This window comes from Heterocephalus glaber, unplaced genomic scaffold (assembly GCF_053883595.1).
Source record: "Heterocephalus glaber isolate CG9 unplaced genomic scaffold, H.glaber_assembly_v1.0 deba00000594, whole genome shotgun sequence".
NCBI lineage: Eukaryota > Metazoa > Chordata > Mammalia > Rodentia > Bathyergidae > Heterocephalus > Heterocephalus glaber.
Window position 1 is genome coordinate 10,397,421 of NW_028258151.1, and position 22,746 is coordinate 10,420,166.

The 22,746-nt window shown below is 38.3% G+C and overlaps 1 protein-coding gene across 11 annotated transcripts in view; it reads right to left on the reverse strand.

Annotated features, from left to right (window-relative positions):
* Positions 1 to 22,746, reverse strand: part of Prim2 (DNA primase subunit 2) — a 397,094-nt gene that overhangs the window by 290,488 nt on the left and 83,860 nt on the right. For 7 of the 11 annotated variants that reach the window (XM_087204938.1, XM_087204937.1, XM_087204946.1 and 4 more), the window contains 4 exons: positions 8,086 to 8,248; positions 5,788 to 5,891; positions 5,247 to 5,326; positions 3,446 to 3,566 (listed from right to left, as the gene is read on the reverse strand). In XM_087204938.1, the coding sequence (XP_087061064.1) occupies positions 3,446 to 3,566; positions 5,247 to 5,326; positions 5,788 to 5,891; positions 8,086 to 8,248 (468 nt within the window). Of the gene's footprint in view, positions 1 to 3,445; positions 3,567 to 5,246; positions 5,327 to 5,787; positions 5,892 to 8,085; positions 8,249 to 8,901; positions 9,015 to 22,746 lie in introns of those variants that run through there. The other 4 variants (XM_087204945.1, XM_087204943.1, XM_087204941.1 and 1 more) reach the window with 1 other exon arrangement.

Below are 22,746 nucleotides of genomic sequence, written 5' to 3' on the forward strand. Positions count from 1 at the left end.
ACCCCAGGACTGAAGAGAAAAAAGATATACATCATCTCCTCTCTTGGTACTGGGTTACCATGACAGTGAGTTGCTACAGAGCACAGTTGCCCCTCTCTTCTCTTCTCTGCATTTGCCCACCTGCCCTTCTGCTCTTCGGCCATGTTAAAACAGCATAAGGCCAGGGCAGGGGATTTAGCTCAGTGGTTCCACAGCCTGTCTCACAAGCACAAGGTCCCGAGTTCAATCCCCAGTACCAAAAAAAAAAAAAAAAACAGCATAAGGCCCTTACCAGATGTGGCTGACTAATCTTGAACTTCCTAGTGTCTAGCACTGTGAGCTAAATAAACTTCTTTTCCTTACTAGCCTCCTAGACTCAGGTATTCTGTTATAGCCACAGAAAAGGACTGAGACATCGTACCTATAACCCAATAAGTTAGCCTATATTGTTTATGGAATCCTGACAGAAGTCATTAAGACTTCTCCATAAGAGACAAAGAAATTTAGTACTCCTGTACTAAAGCAGAAGAACCAGTACATTTGGGATGTTCTCTCTACAATCCCTACTAGAGGTAACAATTCAGCCCAGAGGAATGCTCTCTGTGTGATGAGTTTGACTACAGCTAAAGAATGCTAAGAATCAATAGCTTTTATAACAACCAATAAGTAAGCTTCCTCTATATGCCAAAAGAAAGACTTTACCCTATCCTTTAAGGGCACTTGCTAAAAACAGTTGCGAGAAACTGCGGGGTGAAGAGTGGTTAAGGTCACACATTCTTGACAGACCCAGCAAGAGGTATAGGAGCATAGCAGACTGGTGGAGGAGTCTTTCCCAGTGTTGACAAGTGCAGGGGGAGGAACCAACTCAACAACACAACACCGAAGCCTGAACTGTTAGCCACTAGTAATAAAACACATTCCAAAATTTCAACTATAGTCTCTATATATAAATCTATAATTATCGAGGCCATTGAGGCTTTTGGTTAACAAAGGAAAAACATTTATTTCCATTACCTCTAAAATTCAATAAAATATAAAAAGAACATAAACACCAAGGAAAAATACAACAGTGAAAGAAAGAAGTCAGCATATTTTTGGAAAGTAGATGAAAGTGTGATAACTGATTCAGAAGAGAAGAAATTACAATCTAAATCCTTGAATAAAATGCCACTGTTGGGCCAGAGATTTAGCTCAGTGGCACCAGCGCCTGCCTGGCAAGTGCAAGGTCCTGAGTTTGATCCCCAGTTCCACAAAAAAAAAAAAAAAAAATGCTACTGTGAAGAAGAGAGCTGATAGGACCTCAAAAAGCACCAGAAAAAGTCAAAATCAGAAGTATCAAATATACAAGATGAAAGAAGTGAGTTAAAGAAGGCAAAACAATAAGGGGTTAAATAAAAATCACTACAGAAAAAGTAAACAGTGAACTCTGGCTGTCCAATATAAAAATCTACATGTTAAAACACGGGTCATAGGTCACTGTGAAAGGAGACTGGAGGTTTCCTCTCTGAAATCTTGAGTTTGGCAGGGGTCATCCAACAACCAAAAACATTTAAGTGACTAAGTAAGACAGAATAGGTGCCTAATGCAACTATGCATACACACAACCCTCAACCTTCCTATCTACCTTTTATTATCTCAATCTTAAACATAAACAAATAGCTAAGGATCATTAGACCTTTAAGGAAAACACTGAACATGAAAGACTGTTTAATACAGGTATACTAAATAAAGGAAGGAGAGGTAAATAAACAACAAAAGGAGCTGAAAAATAGTCCAAAAGAAAAGAGAAGAACCCAGGCATGGTGGCACACACCTGTAATCCCAGTACTCTGGGAAGCTGGGCAATTTAGCAAAACCTGTCTCAAAGTAAGAAATTTTTAAAAGCTGGGATGTAGCTCAGTATGAAGGTCCTGGGTTCAATCCACAGTACTTGGGGGGGTGGGGGTGACACAAGGGAGAAAAAAAACACAGAAATAAATATGTAGAAAAAAGAGAAAACAGCTGAAGAAATTCCCTGGAAAAAAAACCAAAAAGATAAAGACTTGATATCAGGACAGAAGTAAAATTAAGAGAACCAATCCAGAAGGACCAAATCCCAACTAATAAGAGAATAGAGAGAACACAGAATACAGAGAATTATCAAAGCAATAATAAAAGAACTCAAATCTTCATGTTTCCATCCCCATAAATGCATGCAAGAAATGGCTGCCAAGAATTGGGAGAAAGAATAGGGAGTGACTACTAATGCTTTTCACTTTTAGGGTAATGAAAATATTACAAAAAAAGGAAGTGGTGAGGGCCAGGGATTTAGCTCGGTGGCGCCACACCTGCCTCGCAAGTGTAAGGGTCATTGTCGAGAAGAAAAAAGAAAGTGGTGATACTTGCACAACTCTGACTATACTAAACAACTGATTGTATGTTTTAAAAGCATGAATTTCAAATTGTGTGAATTTCATCTTAATAAATTATTATAAACTATTCATGGCAATGTGTTAAGACACTTTAGAATACAGAAGGGACCTTCTCAAGGACAGTTTTTTCCTATGACCCAATAAAAATCAGTAATTTCAAGAACAGCAAAAAACAAACTATTTCTAATATGAAAGTATAAGTTAAATGGAATTGACACTAACAATAATGGACTTCACAAAAGATCAAAGCTAACAGCAAGTGAAGATGTAGTGGGTTTGGGTCATAAAGTCCTGTGCCCAACACCCATCCCTACCTACCTCGGTAGATGTTATTTAGAAAGCTCATGAGACACAGGAAGGAAGGGAGAGAACTAAAGAAAGTAGCTCCTTAACATACTTCATGCAACGTCTCCTATAACCCAGTGTTCTTCGCTGCAGTCGATACACTGCCAGGACAATGTTTTTCACCAACTCCGACTTCTAAGTTTTTATTTGGCCTCAAGCCACCCATTTAAACACCAGAGTCCCACCAGTCCCACTAGCACTTGACTGCTCTGATTCTTCCAAAATAGATTTTTCTACTTTTCCATTACAATACAGATCCACCTAAAATACAAATTACATTTCTACCCACTATCCGTGCTAAATAGTCTAGACGTTTCTTCTTTTTCATATAATTACAATATGTAAATCATTCAGATTTGCCTGCAGAAAGTATTTTTTAAAACTATTCAGTCAGATTTTACTCACAACTGGTTTTTTTTTTTTTAAACTGGGGATCGAACTAGGGATCTTGAGCTTTCGAGGCAGGAAGCAGTACCACGGAGCTAAATCCCCGGCCCTACAACTGACTTAATAGAAAGTGTTACCCCCTCTAAAATTTATTACTATAAATAAATGTCACTTAAATGTAAAGCTATTAGGTACTCTTTCAGGTAAAAACTGAAGAAGAGGATGTAAAGAAAATGAACTCCACACATTAGTACTTGCACTTAACACAATATGGAGAGATAAAAGGTGAAAGCAACTAGAAATAATGACAAAAATATACTTACAGCCTCAAACTGCAAATGGCTATCCTTTAAGAAATTTTGAATTTTATCCTTTGGTAAAATAGTGAATCGAAATCGGAGGAGATCCATTTCTTGTTGAATGAACCAGCGTCTAAGATCCTCACTGAAATTGAAAGAGGAAATTATGAGTATAAATTTAAAACTTTACTGCTTAATACATAAATTTTTTTTTTTTTTTTTTTTTTTTTGGTACCAGGGATCAAACTCAGGTCCTTGAGCTTGTGCAGCAGGCAGCAAAACCACTGAGCTAAATCCCCGGCCCAAATACATAAACTTTTTATGAAATGATATTCAGATAAGCAGGATGCCAACAGACAGCAGTTAAAAACAGTCAGGTTCTCTACTGTGATAAAGAAATGAATACTATACCACAAACCACAATATTCTAAGGATGTGTTCACCATATGTTCAAGGGGTATTATGAATATAAAAGTTCAAATACAGGGCCGGGGATTTAACTCAGTAGTTCCGCCACCTGCCTTGCAAGCACTAGGTCCCGAGTTCGACCCCCGGTACCAAAATTAAAAACTAAAACAAAGTTCAAATACACACTACTTTAGGCCCACGTGATTACTAAATAACATCAGTTCCTTGCATTTAATGTAACTGTCAAAGAGTTATGTACATTTGAAAATGGGGTATACCCTTGGGCTGAGGTGGTTTCATCAATGGCAAGTAAACACCAAATTTTTCTTTTTTTTTTTGTACTGGGGATAGAACTCAGGCCCTTGCGCTTGCAAGGCAGGCAGTGGCACCACTGAGCTAAATCCCTGGTCCAACAACAAATTTTGTTCTGTTTTGTTTTTTTGGTACCGGGAATCGAACTTGGGTCCTTGTGCTTGTGAGGCAGGCAGCGGAACCACTGAGCTAAATCCCCAGCCGCCAACACCAAAGTTTTTAAAGCTAACTTTATCTCTAAATAGAAGACGATCAGTAAATTTTAAAAGTAAAATTATAACCCTAACAGGTTATAATTTCGCAAAAATTAGTATATACAAGTATACTTCAATATCTCAAAGCTAACAAAATATATTACTGCATAAGGCATTAATATATAATGCCAATAATGGGTATTATTATTATAAAAAATTACTGCACACAAAATAGGATTTCTTTTTTTAGGTGACTTTCAGAGATTATCAGCAACCTATTTACTATATGTTACATATAATACATATGCTTCTTTATATAAGACCAAAGTCAATGAATAATTTCTCAATTTTGACTTTGGAATAGTAAGGAATTCAAGATTCTCACTTGATAAACCTACTAATAAAAAGAAACAACTCTATATTATTTGGCCAAAATTAAATAAGCATGAAAAAAAACCTCAAGTTTTAAAAAAAGCAACTAACTCCTTTTCCCTCTGGGTGGCACTATTGACAAGAAACCAAGCACCACCAGAAACTAAATCTAATAGACCCATACATCTCAAATTCCAAAAACTTGTATCAAGTTCAAATAGGTGTTTAATTCTCATAAATATTACCTTTTTTTTTTTGAAAAAACATAAAAGTCCTTTTTCCTAAAGACACCCTTCTCATTTTAAATCCCACATGAAGTACTCTAATAGTTAAGTGTCTCATTGGGCAAAATTTACCAACAGAAACATTTTTCAGTATTTTTTAGTAAATAACTTGTTTCAAACACTTCACTACAACAATGTTCAACCTATCACACACTGGTTCCCAAGTTTTCCTATGTTCGGTATGTCAACTTCCCATGTAACAATTTATAGCCCAAAACATCAAATTTGACAGTGAGAGTATAAATGTATACTTACGACTGACAATAAGCAAGGCGCAAAATAAAATGAGAAATATGATCCTTTCTTCGTGGTTCATATTCATCTTCTAAGTTTTCCTTAAAAATAATGACATGAATAAAATAAATGCACTAGAATAACAGGTATAAAGAAATTCTGCATAAATAAAAAGGTACAAAAATATATCTCTTAATATGTGTTCCAAGACAATTATCATTTTACTAAAGCTTCAATCAGGTGAAACTAAGAACTGAAATGATCTCATCAAAGCCTCTGGACCTATTATCCTCATATCAATCCCTCTTTCTTAACTTCCTTTCTTGTACACCCTCCACCTAGGTACTCACTACTTCAAACATTTCTTAGATCAACCTTCAACTCTGCCATATTATAATCTTCTGAGTCCATATCAATCACTCCAGTAAACGGTAGGTACCTTCATGCAGTCTATGCTACATTAGTCTTCAAAAAAGCCTTGTGCCTAATACAAGACCTTTCCCATAACTGACACTAAGTATGTAAATACATACAAACTGAGGGCATTTTTCCTTTTACTTACTCTGAAGGAAAACTTGAGCTTTCGAATTTCAGTCTCCAATTTACTCTGATATTGCTCAGTTCCTTTCACATAGCTCACACCAAGATTTTCAACTGTTTTTAGCACTAAAAAAAAAGAAAGAAAAAGTATAAAAGCAAGATGACTTTAGAAAACTAAATCCAAGACAAAATCTCCAGCAATTCTCCAATTACTTGTGTGCAGAATATAATAGCTTTAGGGCCAGGGATTTAGCACAGTGGTGCCACCACCTGCCTCGCAAGTGCAAGGTCCTGAGTTCGATCCCCAGTACCAAAAAAAAAAAAAAAGAATATAACAGCTTTAGTTTTACTTTCTGCAAGTATATTACATAAAGTATGAATGTTTGGAAAAGAATAATCTCTATCTATATGCAGAAAATATTCGTGTCCCATAGCATAATCTCACACCAGAGGTGAGGGAAGGACAGTGGATAAGCTTTCTTGCAGTGAGTCACTATTATTACTAATTATTACTAATTGTCAACTATTTCAGTGAGGAAGAAAAACCTACCTGATGAGGCAGAAAAGGAGAAGATACAACAGTGAAGAAGTGGGGCCATCATATCATCCAGGGGAACTGTCCTGAATAGACACCATCTACTGTTCAAAGATCCTAAAGTTTCTTGCCAATGCTTCTCTGGCTGACTCTTTCTCTCTGTCTCTCTGTCTATCTCTATCTGTTTGTCTCTGTCTCTGTCTACTCTCTCCCTCTCTCTCTCTCTCTCTCTCTCTCTCTCTCTCTCTCTCTCTCTCTCTCAAATTGAACCCAGGGCCTTTGCACTGAGCTCCATCCCTAGCCCTTTTTCATTTTTTATTCTGAGATATGAGTAAAAGGTCTCACTAAGTTGCTAAGATGCCCAGACCTGGCTCAAACTTGTGATCCTGCAGCCTCAGTCTCCCAGAGTGCTAAGGTTATAGGCCTGTGTCAGCTGGATGAATTCCTCTCTTGAGGAATTTTTTAATTATTGAAATTTTCTAAGTTGCCTCTTGAACATAAACCCCATGGTCCACAGATACCCGCTTAGTAAGTTACACCCAAACCAAATTATGTTCCCCTTATTCCTGCTCCTTGTCTTGCCATTCCCATCTCCCTTAGTTTCCAACCACTACATCATGCAAGAAGGAACTTCAGCCACCCTAAACCTGCTACCTCACTCTCATATCCAAACAACAACCAAATTCTGTAAACAATAACTCCTTTAGAAGCAGGGGGTGCAGGTCAGTGGTAGAGCACATGTATTGCATGAGTGAGGCCCTGGGTTCAATCAACAACACCAAAAATAAACAGGTAATACCTCCTTAGTGTCTTTCATTTCTCCCTTCCTGTCACAGCCATTGTCACTACTTTAGGTCAGGTCCTTACCAAGTCATCTGGGTGCCAAATCTAAGGGACATCTTTATCATTATCCTAATCCCTATGAAGCATCTGACATTACTAAGCTCTCTAAAATCCCTTCTCCCTTGCCTTCACTCTTACATTTCACAAACAAGTAATGGGCCCCCTCTCTGTATTAGCAGTTCTCACTCTGCTCCTCTAAGAATGAAAAATGGTATCTCACTTCTAATACTTCCACAAGGATATACAGTACTGGAACATAAACTATGAAGTCAGTGCTAGTGTCTGTTTCAAATCACATTAACTCCTTCCTTTACAGGGAAGGAAAGCAGGGTCCCCGTATGGTGGTCACATCCCTGTGACAATCCAACACTGTGCCATAAGCACAGCACAAAATGTCCTTTGTTATCCATACTTCACCATCCATGCTCAAATTATCATCATTCCCTCAAACATAACATTCTCTCTGACACTTCCAAATTTTTGTATAGGCATCATGTCAGCTTGGAAAAAACCTTCACTATTTCTCTGTTGGAAGTTTTCTACTCATCCTTCAAGGAACACATCACATTTTGACTTCTCTAAGAAGCCTTACTCAATCAAACTAAGTCAGTTACTCCCACTTCTACACTTCTACAACACTACTATTTACTTCTACTAAAGCAGTAAAAATAGTTATGACTATTATTTTAGATATCTGTCTGCAGGTACTAGAACACAGCTTCAACAAAAATATGATTTACATTACTTCCTCAAACTAGCCATTTGCAATACTTTGGTACTAACAAATATGAGTTTTATAATACATAAATAAACAGCAAACCCCCAACAGCAAATACTCAAATATTTGGTGAATGGGTTGCTGAATGAAGATTTTCATTCACCCTGACAAATTATAACTGAGCTTCTCAAGAATTTATATATTCTAATTCAAATGTCACTTACATTTAAGTCTATCAATAGCCAAGTTCTCAAACTCTATTAGAGATATGTTTTCAGAAGGTGGCTCCAGGTAAAACTGAAGACTATGCGGGTAACAAGCATTCTTCTGGTCTCCTGCCAACCTCAGCTTCCTCCGCTTTCCTCCAGAAAACTGCATCTTGGTCACCTTTCAAAGGAAGCACATGAAAAGTTGGAAAAAAACAAAACATAAATCCACATACCCAGAAAAACACACAGTGAAGTTGAAAGCATGAATAAAATGTTCAAAGTGGTTAACCCTGGGTGACACATTTCTGTATTTTCCAGATTTTCTACAACACACCTGTTATAATTCTGTAAGGGGCGGGGGGAGGGTTTGGTAGGGAAGATGCAGGGAATGGTCCTAATCTTTAACAAAATGAGAGTCAGGTGATGTTCTGCTCACTGAGGGACAGTTTGTTGCCACCCTTAGATCTCTGCGATCCCAAGAGTTAAGATGGGGTTTTCTAGAAGTGCCATCCCAAAATGTGGCTAGATGAGAGACTTGATGGACTGTGTCCTGTTATTTTCTGATGACCCTGAGAAGCACAATGTCTTTTGGATCCAGTCATTCGGAACTCCTTTTGGGAACCGACCACAAGTGCTCTTCAAAGTTCCCACCTGGATCCTTCAAATCCTCCCACAGGCAGCAGGCCCTGTGCCCTAACCCGCCCACAGCCCCGCCTCGCAAGGTAAAACCTGCTCCCACTGCCGGAAAAGTGCTCCTTTTAATCTCAGCTTACAAGCCTCAATACCACGTTTGCTCTCCGTCCTAAGTCATTTCGCGATAGTTTCTTTTACCTGAGAACACCCCAACGAGCGAAAACACAACTGACAGCTTCTTTTCTCAGGTGGCGGGAGATTTCATTTGGGGACCGGAAGCGGAAGTGGCCCAGCCAGAAGCCCCACCCCGGACGTCCCGCCCATCCCGCGGGGCAGGGGGGCGTCTGCTCAGTTCTGCGGGTCTCTTGGCTTGGGCGACGTCTCAACTGCTTTGCTTACTTCAGAAGTTTTGTATGGGAGTGTTTGGGGGAGGGGTTGCTTTTTCGTTTTTGTTTTTGTTTTGTTGTTTCGGTTTTCAGCTGACCTTCCCGTGTGTGGGGTTGGTAGCTTCTGACAGTTGAAACCAGGGTGCTGGAATGCCAGTGTATATAACTTCCAGAGTTTCCGTAGTGTCTTCAAGGTAGACACTAGGGACGAGGTCTGGGCCTAGGGAAACGTGGTTCTGGTCCCAGGCCGGCACGCTTCACCCCCCCCCCCCATCGGGGCAGGAACGGGACCGAGCAGGCCCCTGTTAGGGACTTTTCCCCTCGCCGAGCATTTCAGCGACCCTGCGAGGTAGGTCTCATTTTTCAGATGAGAAAACAAGCTGAGAGGAATCATTATTTGCTCTTCTACTCAGGATACGCACTTGGTTTCTTCTTTTGGATGCAAGCCCCATAGGACTAGGTACCGCACAGTGCTGGCCCAGCGCAGTATTTGTCCTGTGTCTCAGAATGTGAACTCGCACTCTAGAAAGATTGGGATTACAAGAGATAAGCTCCTGGAGAAAGGAGGGTCAAGAAAGAGGCCACTCGGCTCATTTTCCAGATGTCCAGCTCCCGGCCTGAGCCCTCAGGTCTGCCGGGTTTCCACTTGTGGCCCCTAGGGGTCGTGTCTCCCTTTTAAAAAAGTGGCGCTGGGAGACTGGTGAAACAAGTTACTGGGTGTGAAGATCACCTTGACATGTTCAAGATTTTTTTTTAACGTTCATGATTTTAGAAATGCAAAGTATATTGAAGCAGTAAAGCACCTACACAGCATGAACTAAACTGTGGCTGTCCTTTGTCCTAAGCGCTTTTCATACAATTTTTATTCCCAAAAATACACAGTATAAGGCATGTTAAATTGAGTGAATTAGAAAGGTCACGTGTTCTCAGCCAAATTCACATCTAGGAAGACTATCCCCAGGAACCTGAGCTAACCATCTCACTATACAAATTTCATTAGTGAGAGCAGAGCTTCCCTTATCTTCTTTCTCCTGGTGTCAGATACATAAATGATATCACCTTGGCCAGAGAAGACACCTGAAAACGTGACCTGCCGTCAAAAAGAAAAAAAACTGATGCACAGATCATAACATTTACATAAAGTGCTCTGTGGATATGAAAAGAATTTAAATGAAATATGAAGAAAAAAATCTAAAGAATTGACTGAAAATACATAATTGTGCATCTAAAAGCTTTAGAGTTAAGGGCAGGGGATTTAGCTCAATGGCACCGTGCCTGCCTCAAAAGCGCAAGGTCCTGAGTTCAATCCCCGGTACCAAAAACAAAAACTTTACAGAATTAGTTTTCAATCATCATAGTTTACCATAACATCAAAAAATTTGATACATGAGGATACACAAAGAACTTATGTCAGTTTATTAGAGAAAAGTCCTGAGACACAAACTGAAAAATGGAAAGATAATTTATATACATAAAAGTATGAAAAATCTTTATTACTGACAACAAAGAAATTTTTTCCTACAAAGCTGACCCAAGATCTAACAATGAATGCCACCTGTGTAGTTCATATAAGCCACCAAGGCTCTTTATGATCCCCATGTGGTGTCATTTTTTTTTTTTTTTTAGTTAGGTCACTCTCCTAAAGAAGATCATCTTTTGGGAACATGAACCACTGGACAATTTGGTGGATGGTCTCACAAAAATACACCTACAAGGCAAATTTGTGCACTATTTAAAAAAGGTTCCTTATCACCATGTGCAGCTGGTTGAGAATATCGCCAATACATGATTTTAAACTCAGTTTTGGAAAGTCCCTTTTGTTTGTGTTTAAGATTCTTAAATTGCCTACCACAATACTTTCCAAATTAAAAGATGAAGTGACTAGTGTGATTTTTTTTTTTTTTTTTTACCAGGGATCAAACTCGGAACCTTGCGCTTTTGAGGCAGGCGCTGGAACCACTGAGCTAAATCCCCGGCCAACTAGTGTGATTTTTACAACCAGCTCAGAAAAGTGGAAAAATCGTTATAACTAATATTACCAACATCTTACCATGTTACATAATAGCTGCCTTTTCATCATATTAAAAACATCTTAAATCTCAGAAAACAAAATAGCTTGTGTCTGTCAGCTATTCCAGCATCTTTATTATGTGCGAATGCTGCAGTTGTGGTCACTCCCTCACAGTGAAATCTGTTTGTAACCAGAGGGAATTACAATCTGAATCTACATAGCACAGCAGCAGTGATGCACAATAATGTTTCGCAGTGCAGTAGCCATTTTCAGTAAATTATGTACTCTTTCATGAATTCATTTCATAAACAAAAATGGGTTGATACAATGCTCAGCCCTGGCAACCAAGACTCTTATAAATTACAACCATTGACTTCACAATGAACAGGAAGAAAACATATATACATAAAATTTTATTTCCACTAAAACCATATACATCTCAAAAACAGGAACAACTGTGTCATTCACTTTTTCACCCCAATTCCTGGCACTCTTCATCACTTCAACAAATATTTATAAGATGGAATTGATAAACGCTGTGAAAGATGTATGGAAAAAAAAGTGCTGGGTTTAACTTCACATTAAACAGATGGTTTGAATCAACCTAAAAAGCTTCAAGACCTCATCTGAAAACGCCACACACATTCCTTCCAGAATGACTTGGCTGCGCAGTTTAGCCCATGACAAAGCACAGAATACCTTTTCTGAGAGTTTCCATGAATCATCGCTGCTCAATTCAATCCCCGCCCTAGGCAATACCAACTACAGACAGAATGCCCCATGGGGCCCCCACGGGGCATCCACCCTTAGAGGACTCCACAGCTCCAGGACTTTTGTCCCACAGTACGTTCCACAGTTGAGAATTTAGTCGCCATGCTCAGTAAATCAAAATAAGTGTTCATTCTTCCCTATGCAGGGTGTGTTGCTTTAAAAACCAAGGGTGTAGCAAGTTTCTTTACCAAGTGACCATGCTACAAATTCTAGGTTCTGCCAGCCCCACTCGCCATGGAAAACAGAAAGAGGAACCTTTTCCAGCAGGATAGCTGACCCATAAATCCTAATACAAACTTGGCCAAACCCTGCTCGCTCCACCCTCCCCATTTCACTGCCCACCTCTGGGTGATGGGTAGGAAAGAAATGTAAAGAGATCTCGTTCTTTCTCCTTCTGCTTCAGATTGCTTTTGTTAATCTAACAGCAAGGAGCAACAGAACTAGAGAGAAAGCATACTCTTAGAGGGAAGAAGAACTATCTGTCCATATATCAACATTGTTTGGTCCAGAAAGATTAACTGAGCACCTGCTAAGTGTCAGGCAACATTTTCTGTTCTGGGGACACAAAGGTGATAAAAGAGCCAAAACTTTCGGCCCTCATAAATCTTACACTCTAGACAAATAGAAACAACAAACAAGATAAATGCATACATTACTATGAAAGATAGCAACTGCTAGGGGGGTATTAAACAGAGAAAGAAGATATAAAGTTTCTAGAAGAGACATTGAAATTTTAGAAAGAGCAGCCAGGAAAGGCTGACTAAAAATATAACCATGAAGAAATTAGAGATTCAGTTATGTGTATCTTGGGAAGAATAGCTCTGCAGATAGATAGAAGGCTTATTATAAACAGGAGAATCCATATATGTGCTGGGTATTTCCCATTTCCCATTCTTCACCTAAAACCACTCTGGCCCTCTCTCCTGCCCTCTGATCCTGACTTGAACAGAATATATAAATGACTTCTTGTGCCTCTACTTACAGTCAGGTTCAGTCAATAAGTAGGCCTAAAAGGAGATGGAAAGGAGAAAGGAAAGTGAGACCAGTGTTTTCCTTCCGGTAGCTGACCCCTACAAGGTGGCCCATGTCCCTCAACCTGTCATTGCTCCCATCAAGGCAGAGGATCTAAATGACTCTCTTGCTTTGAGCCTGATAAGACCCCTCTTCCTTTTGCTTGGAGGCCTAGAGACAGTAAGTAACAGGCTGACTTCCGGTAACCCCTCCGTGGTGGCTGCACCCACCCTGTGGTTCCCTACTCTCACCTTTGTAAAAAATATCTGCAAAAAAAAAATCCTTGAGCTAGCCTATTTTGAATGTGCCATCTGTCTCTTGCTGGACCCTTACTGGTAAAATTTTACGTTTATATAAAAGTTTTAAAAACAAAAGTGAAATAATGTATTGTTCAGGGATACATACTGTATACTACAGGTAAAAAATGATCAAGTTCAATACAGTGGTTACGCTGAGGAGAAAAGGGGCTGGCACTGATGGGAGCCCTTCTGGACACTCCTTTCTCTCCCCATCAGACACAAGATGGATTTTCTAAGATTGTAATAGGAACTGAGATTTCAGGGCATGGACTGCTGAAGACTCAGCGGAGAGTATTCATGAGAAGCAGATGTGCTGGTCAAGGATGGTCCTCTGCCATTGCCAGCCACGTTCTGTAACAAGAGCTCTCTCTGACAACAAGCACCTCTTCCTTGTCTATATGTCTTCTCTCTAAACCTCTTGGGCGCCAAGATCCAAAGGTATTCGTACTGAGAATCACCACCCTTCCCTCAATTCTTAACTATACTTACCAGTGAAGTGCACCCCTGGCTGTAATAATGTAGGAGGTGTCACCTAGAAATTCCAGACACAGTATATCCTCACTAGGGCTTCTGAGCACCCCAATGTGCCAGAGGGAGACAGCCCTCTCACTTGGGGTAGCATAGTGTCCAGCTGAACAAGAATCCTGAGGCTGGCTTTGGATGGAAAGATGAGTCATGAGATAGAAATCATAAGAAGTTTAATCCAGTATCTTTGGGTGTATCCATAGGGTAAGAGCAGTGAGGGGAACTGAATCTCACCCTGAACATAGGACATAGCAACTACTCACTCTTAAGGCTATTTACAGATATGGGAGACCAAAAAGAAGCCCAGAAAAAAAAAATCTGACCTTGGTTTAGACATGTAGAAATAATTTTAATACAGGGATTTATGAACACTGCTTATCATTTATAGACAACATTAGGCATTTCATGATTGCTCTGTGTCAAATTAACTATTGGCAGAATTTATTTTATTATAATCCTAATTATTCATGCCAGCTCAAAGCATAAAAAATATCTATTTGTAATAAACACATAACCCAATCTGGTACCTAACAATTTGGTACATGTCCCTTTACTGCTCTTACTCTATTTAAATTTAAACTGGACTGGAGTCCATTGTGCAAGACCAATCTACCTAGAATCATCTTACTGGTGTTTAAATCAGTTGAACAAAGAGAACCTCAGAAAAGAATCAAACTAATTAAGGACATACCGTGAAATACAATTTTACTTTATGCATCGTATTTGGTTTTTATTTTCAAACATTCTGTTCCTATAACCTGCTAAATCAGAATTTCTAAAGTGAGTCATATATTTCATGTGAGTCCAACTAGATCTTGGCAACTTTAGCCGTGCTCTTTTTGGGTTCAAGGTGCTATGAATGTTTGAATTTTTTTTTTTTTTTTTGGTACCGTGGATTGGACTCGGGTCCTTGCACTTGCACAGCAGGCAGTGAAACCACTGTTGAATTTTTAACATGAAACTGGTTATCAGACCTTGAGCTCCTCGAAGTCAGGAAGATTGTCTTGTCCTTTCTGCCTCCTGCCTCTACCCTCATCCTTGGCACACAGCAGACACTCCATAGCTGTCTGTCGAACTGAATCAAACCTTTATATTTAGTCCCAATTCCAAGTGGGCTGTCGTATGTCTATGGTGTAATCCTCCACAGAAAGTGTGTTTTCACTCTAGATTTTGGCTTTCCCACTGAAATTCTTGATCAAAATGTTTTCTTTTGGTTGGATGATTTTGGAAACTGAAGTAGATGTAAATATGATCCTATTATGAAGTCAAGATTTCATTTCAACTTGACTGATATTTACGTCCAAAAGTTAGCATTCTCCACTAGAAACTGATCTTAGTATTTCAGAAAATAGGAGTCAAAAAATATGAATGAATATACCTTACTCTGCCTAATCCAAACACTTCCAGATCCAGGGTACAGAGAGGAAAGGGATGTGTGGAAGCATCTCTCCTCTATTTTCTCTTTTTTAAGCAGGAAAACATTTTTAGCCAGGGCCCATGGGGTGAAAACCTCATCACAGAAGAAATACGATTTTTTCCTGGGAGGTTAAATCTTTTGGGCCAGTCCTCCAGAAGCAGAGTGTATATACTTGGGACTCCACCTATGAAAGCGTCTTACTACTCTTCTTTCCAGGCTTCTCTGCCCCGGGGGCCCCAGGCAGTGGCCCCCAATCAAATGCTCCAGCCTCTTTCACAGGGCCGTGTTCCCTTCCCTCCCCCGGTGTACACACATACCCAGGCCACACAAGCAATGCCTAGAACCAAAGTCAGCTCTTCCCCAGTACATTCATGAAAGAATTAGGTTGTTTTGTGCTTTTTCCAATTGAGTCATAGGAGCAGATGTTTCTCTACAAGCTCTGATTAATGACCTTCACTGTGGGAATTTTCTGTCTGCTGTGTCGATGTAATCTAATCTTTGTTTATAGTATACTAAATCCAGATTTTTTTCCCACTATTTTTATTTCTCAATGATCTTTGGCATTGGTAGCTCACACAGTTTTCAAATAAATTTCATTTATATAACCAAACCTAGGGTTTTTCCAACCAGTCGAATCTTTGAAGTCCCCTCATTCTACTATAACTTTCACTTTTTTCTTTCTATTTTCCTTCTATTTTTATGGTAAGCTTTAACAATTTAATAAAAAGTATATATCATATCATCTAGAAGGCTCTGTTACTTCCAAATAGTGCCACACGTGGCTTCAGTACAAGCCAGTGCACATAACCCCAATCCCATTGAGATGACATGGCTTGGTTTGCAGTGTATTGGTAGACATGTGCAGCTGCTTTTAGATTTGTGCATTCTAAATTCAAAACATCAAATATCAACCTTCCATCACCATCTCTAATTTGGGTTTGAAAAATTAAATTCTCAATTTGGATTTTTTCCAACAATTATGAAGATAAAACTAGCTACTACCTTGCAGTCACAATTTTGCAATTATAAGACATTCTTATGAATAAGCCTTTAGTTTCTTACATTTCTTATTAAATAGTAAGTCAAGATTTGGTTTGATATTTTGAAATCAAATAAGTGTAAAAAATAAAGTATTTTTTAAAACATAATACAGGGGAACTCAAACATGAAAAAAGTTCACTGGAGCCAAATATGCCAAATGATAGCTTGGTTTGCTGAACAAACTAAGATTTCATGTTAGTTGGATTAGAGATTTGTGGTAGCTCAGAAATTGTCATGGGGTAAGTTTTGTTTTTGTTTTTTGAGACAGGGTCTTACTATGTAAGACTATCCTCCTGCCTCAACCTCCCAAGTGCTGGGATTACAGGTATGTGCCACTACACCTGGCCAGATAGATAATTCAAAGGCATATGTGAGTCTGGAGAACCTGTCTACCTGTCCAGCCAGGGTTCACCTATTGTCACTAGGAGCAGTGCTGTTTGATTTTGCCTGGGGGTGCACCACCTTGTCACAGGACACAAGCAGTCTGAGTAAAATACATCCGCAACTTATTGTATACATAAAATGTACCAATAAACTTAATAAATAAAAAAAATACATGCCCAACAAGGGCTTCTCAGCTGGATTTTCTCTCTTCCATTTCTAGGTGAGCAATTAAATTCACTGACCTGCCGATCAATTATAGTCATAGTTTAGGATCTAAAAACAATGACAGTAATGACAATGATCCAGATGAGAAGTTACTGTGCTCCAAATTAAAAACAAATAAGGGTGACTAAGTTTTTCTATTATTGACTTCAACATATGCTCTTCAATTTCATAAGGACACTGGCCAGCAAATTAAATTAATATTAGCCATTTTAATTATATTGCATATTTTAATTGTATTGTATTTACAATTTTGTTTGTGTAAATGTATTTAGATTTTGTGTGAATTTTTTTTTTTTTTTTGGTACCAGGGATTGAACTCGGGACCTTGCGCCTTCAAGGCAGGTGACAGAACCACTGAGCTAAATCCCTGGCCCTTTTTGTGACTATTTTAATTCTAAGCATATACAAATTATAAAAATGATATAGATCAACTCTAGATAGCCTCAATAATTTTATTCATCTTTTTTTCTCCAGTACTGGAGATTGAACCTAGGGCCTTTGCACTGAGCTACATCCCCAGTCTTTCTTATTTTTTATTTCGAGAAGGGTCTCACTAAGTTGCTAAGTTGCCCAGATTGGGCTCAAAATTTTGATCTTCCTACCTCAGCCTCCCAGAGTGCTAGGGTTACAGGCATGCACCATAATGCTGGGCTAATTTTCTTCCTTTTAAGAGCTTACTTATATAACTCAAACTTGGGAAAGACTAGTCTAATTATAAAATAGATGAACAGTAAACATTTTGATTTATAATGTTATGCATAGGGTAAGTGCTATGCAGTAATTTTAAGTTATTTTGACAAATTTAGAAATTTTAGAAAACTGTCACCTTTTATAATAATTAAAAATAATCAATTATTATAATTGAAATATTGACTTTATATAATTAAATATTTTTTAATTATTATTGTAATTGAAAAATCAATTATTTCTTTCTGCTTTAACAATTTTGGTTTTTTGAATTAAAGATATTGTACTTTAACAACTGGACTCCTTCCAGAATACATTGGCTTAAGGTAGAAGGGGTAGGCCTATGGAGAGTTTTTACTGGGAAAGATAAACAAAGTTAGTTAAAAGCATTATTCCAAACAACTCAATGTTATTTGGAACATCCATTACCCCTATTGGAGTTACAAAATATTAAGGAAGAAAAATATGCATTAGTAGTTGTGTCTTTGAGACATAAAAATTGTACTTTTGGGCCGGGGATTTAGCTCAGTGGTTTCACCTCCTGCTGCGCAAGCGCAAGGACCCAAGTTCAATCCCCAGTACCAAAAAAAAAAAAAATGTACTTTCATTGCAAGGAAAATCCCCGGCCCTGACATATACTTTTTAAATGTACTATTTAGAATTCAATAACTACCTTGAAATTAATGAAATACATGGAAAAGTTCTAGGGGAAAAATTGAAAAGCCAAACGTTTGTTAATGAATCAAGTATGTACTTAAACAGATCACTGAAGGATTCAAGAGTTAATCTGAAATGTTATATATATTCCAAATTTTATATATTTAATTGTAATTCCGCTAAAAAGCTAAATTAATAACTAAATTATATAGCAGATATTCATATTTAAAGTGTGTTTTTCCTAAGACATTTTATATTCTCAGTATAAAAGGCCCAGGTAAGACTATACTTCATATTTGGTAGCTCAAATTTGTAAGTGGATTCAGTTCAAATTTGAAAGGAGACCTTGTGACCTGTAAGAGTGAGGCAGAATGTTCTGTCTTGCTTTGGTCGCCCAGCCTCCACTAGGAATGTCTTCTGAAGTGTCTGTCTAGAGTGGCTGCCATGGAAAAGGCAAAGGAAAACAGAACCAAAATTCCACCCAGTTTGCCTTAACTCATTGTTGACCTCAACACTCAAATGATCAATAATCCACAAGAATCTGTTTGCTTAAACTCCCCCTTAGTAATGCCCATGTTCAGGAAACTGCCTTGTGACTGGCAGGCTTTCCTCACTTTATTCATAAGATGAAGTGCGGCAAATCACAAAGTAAGAAGCTTCTAGGGCCGCTGCTCCCATTCTTAAGACCATCACACCCTCGTTGAACTCAGCACCAACTAGAGTGTCAGATCTGCTGCATCTTTAAAAGAAGTGGAAAAAGTGATAAAATTCCGGAAAAAGGGATCTTGTCCACACCACAAACTTTACTTGATCTTAGCCAAAAGACCAAGAAGCGATGCACACCACAAACTTATGCAAAGGTGTTCTTTGTTTGGGGCACCCAGAGTTGACTTTTATTTTATGCAATAAAGGTTCTTCAGCAAAAAGAAAAAAAGGAAAGGCCAAATCATCATGTATTTAAAATCACTTATTTTTCCAAAGCCCTTTCTCTCACAACAAGCTTGATATTAACTGGTGTTATGGCTTGTGTCTACATGTCCCTCTAAAGCCTCATGCAGTCATAGGTAGGGCTTTTCAGAGGTGGCTGGATCTAGATTGTATGGTGCTTGGATTGATTCATGGTGCAATGCTAGGCTCCAGGGCACTAGGATTAAGGGTGTGAGTGCTACCTGCCCTAAGTAGCCTGGATAAGATATAAGGGATAGAAAAAGCTGCATCCCTTGCTTGCTTTGCTACCTTCTGCCAGCCACAAACTGTTTCTCCTCTGCAATGCCTATCTGCCAACCCACCTTGCCTTGGAGCTAGCTGATTATGGACTGAAATCTCTACAAACTGTGAGCTAAATAAACCTTTTCTCCTTTAACTTTGGATGTCAGGTATTTTGTCTCAGCAATGAGAAAACATAACTAATATAACTGGCAACCCTCCCTATGCCCTTTTGATAAGAGAGAAACCCTTTGAATCAAGATATTTTATAATAAAGATTGGCACCTAGTGCAGCAAGAGGCAGAGAATAGCCATAAAAGTGTCCTCTTTAGGGTGACTGCTTCACCCAGGTGCAAGGTTGGCAAGAAATGTATCTCAGTATAATGATGAATACTACTTTTCCCCAAAGGCAGAACCAGAACTGCTAGAAGGGAGAATAGAAATCTAAGCTTAAGCTAAGATTTATCCAAGAAAACTAATGTCTATTTTTGGAAAATGTGCTTACGTATTAAGCCAACTATAAAGAAACCAAAGCTTAACTACTCTTACTGATGGGAAGACTGAACTCAAACTAGAGAACACATGTTAACCCACAGTCAGGGGACCAGAGCCCTCCACTCTGAGGACCCCATCCTCAGAGTCCCACAAACATATGTATGTGTGCATGCAAGAGACAAGACAGTAGTGTACAGCAATGTGTGCTCCAATGTGTGTTCACCTCATCTGACCACAGCTGAAGCCATGTGGTACTTAACTTGAGGAGTTCTAAACTGGTTAGAATAAAGTAGCCCCACATCTCTGAGAGAACATGGCCAATGTCACACAGGCTCAGTTGCCCTTGAACTAGATACATGTCTTTCTGTTGTATAACTTCACCAACCAAACCTAGTCTGACTTTTTGGGACCCAGTGTATAAATACAATATTGGACATCTTGTGCATAACTGTTTTAAAGGATTATATTTTGTGTATTACATATATCAATAGCGCACATTGCCATATAATGTAAAAGGAAAGATCTACCTATGAACAATGTAACAACTAAGTGTCGTACCAAATATAACACCAAATAATCCTTGAACAGTGACAAAAAAGATTTTAAAAGGAAAGTTTTGTTACTTATACACATTAGCTATATCATATATTTTATATGTGACCCAAGACATTTTCTCTTTACATAAAGAAAAAGAGAGCTAAAAAAGGCAGACTCAGGTCAGACGTGCTTCTTACTGTGGAAGATGAGGGGTGCACAAGGGAGTGGATGACTTTGCTTGAGGGTTCAGGTTTGTGGCTGTTAACACTTGGCTCTCCAGTGTGACCCTTACCCTCATTCAGGGTCGTGTCCCCAAGGACCCAGCCTCCCAAGCCACCAGCACCTTTCACTCCTCATTGCTCTGACCTTGTCAGACCCTCAGCAAAGGGTACTGGTTTGCAAACTGGCTTTCTTTTTGGCTTTTTTGAACTGATGTATATTTTTAATTTTTTTACTCTTTACTTTGAAATAATAGAAGGCTTATAAAAAGGGAAAAATAATATTAAAAATCACCTACCAATCATCAGATGTCCCTAAAGACTGCACCATTAATCATTTTTCCTGATCCAAGACCTCACACTACATTCAGTTGCCACGGTCCCTAAGCTTCTGTTATTTAGGACAGTTCTTGAGGTGTTGTCTTTCATAACCTTGGTACTTTTGGAGCCCACAAGCCTGTGATTCTATAGACTGCCCATGTTTTTTCATGATCAAATTTGGGTTGTGCATTTGGGGCAGAATATTTTTCCAGAAAAAGATGCTATAATCCAAGCCCTCAAGAGGGTGAGGCAGAAGAATTTTTGCAAGTTCAAAGCCAACTTTGGCTACATAATAAGCCTGGAATACATATGGAGACCCTGTATCAAAAAACAAACAACAACAGCAACTAAATAGAAATACTTAATATGTGGCAGTATTATTGCTGCTTTTTCTTTGTTTTTTGTTTTTTTTGTTGTTTTTTGTTTTTTTTTGTACCGGGGATTGAACTCAGGACCTTGCGCTTTTGAGACAGGCGCCAGAACCACTCAGCTAAATCCCTGGCCCCTTTTCTTTGTTTTTGAGACAAGAACTCACTATTAGTTCAGGCTGACCGTGAACTTACTATGTAGCAAAGGCTGGCCTTGAATTTGTGGCAATATTTTAAAACAAAAAAGCAAGGCTTCTTTTTTCTGATTATAAAAGTAATATAACTTTAATATTAAAATAAATATGACAAAGTTTTAAAAATCTCAACACTCTTATCATTTAATAATAACTACTACCAATATCTTTGTATTCCCACCATGTAGTTTTTCAATAGATATATACAAATGCTGTTTTTTAATATGTATGTGTATATATGTATGTGTTCTTGTATGTATTATACATGTGGTCTTACTCTTCGAATCTGCTTTTGTTCATTTAGTGACATAATGTAGATTTCTCTCCATATCAATAGAGCACTACTAATTTAAAGGTTCAAGTATTCCATTGCACGACTCTACCATAAGAGATTGAACACAGTTCCTTTAAATGAGACATTAAATTATGTTCAGATTTGCACAATTACAAACTATATTGCAATGAACATCCTTGTATACCTTTGCATGTTTGCCCAGGTTTTTGTTATTTGTTTTCGGGGTTTTTTTGGATTGAAGTAGCTGAGTGAAGAAATATGTGTATTTGCATTTAATGTCTTCTGACAAATTTTTTTCCAGAAACACTGGCTTATTGAAAGTTATGAATTTGTTTCTTTTACATAATTTTTAGGCATTTAAAATTTATTCAATTCATCAAAAGACACAGATTGGCAGAATGGATCAAGAAACAAAATCCAACAATACACTGAATACAAGAAACACATTTAATGCAAAAAGAACTTCACTGACCACATACTAGCCAAAAAAGTATGCTTAAGTAGATTTAAAAAAAATCAAAATTATACCATGCAAATTATCAAACCATAGTCTAATGCAACTAGAAATCAATGGCAAAATAAACCACAAAAATTAGGCAAATTCATGGAAATTAAAGAATATACTCTTGAATAATCAAAGGTTCACAGAAAAAATCAAGGAAAAACAAAACAGTTTCTAGAATTAAATAATGCCAGTACAACATAATAGAACTTATGGGGCACGATAAGAGCAGTTCTAAGAGGGACATTTATAGCTATAAATGCCCACATCAGAAAAACACAGCAAGTCCAAATGAATATTGTCATTTTCTAAGATGTACTTGATGCTATGGTGTTGCTGATTGTATCACTTGGGCTAAGGTGTTGTGATTGATCTAATCAGTTGTCCTTCCTGGTATAATGAAAATGAGATAGCCTCAGAGCCATTAGAGACTCAAAACCTAAACACTAGCTATATCTTGAAGACACCTCTGAGAAGCAATCATTCCATAAGG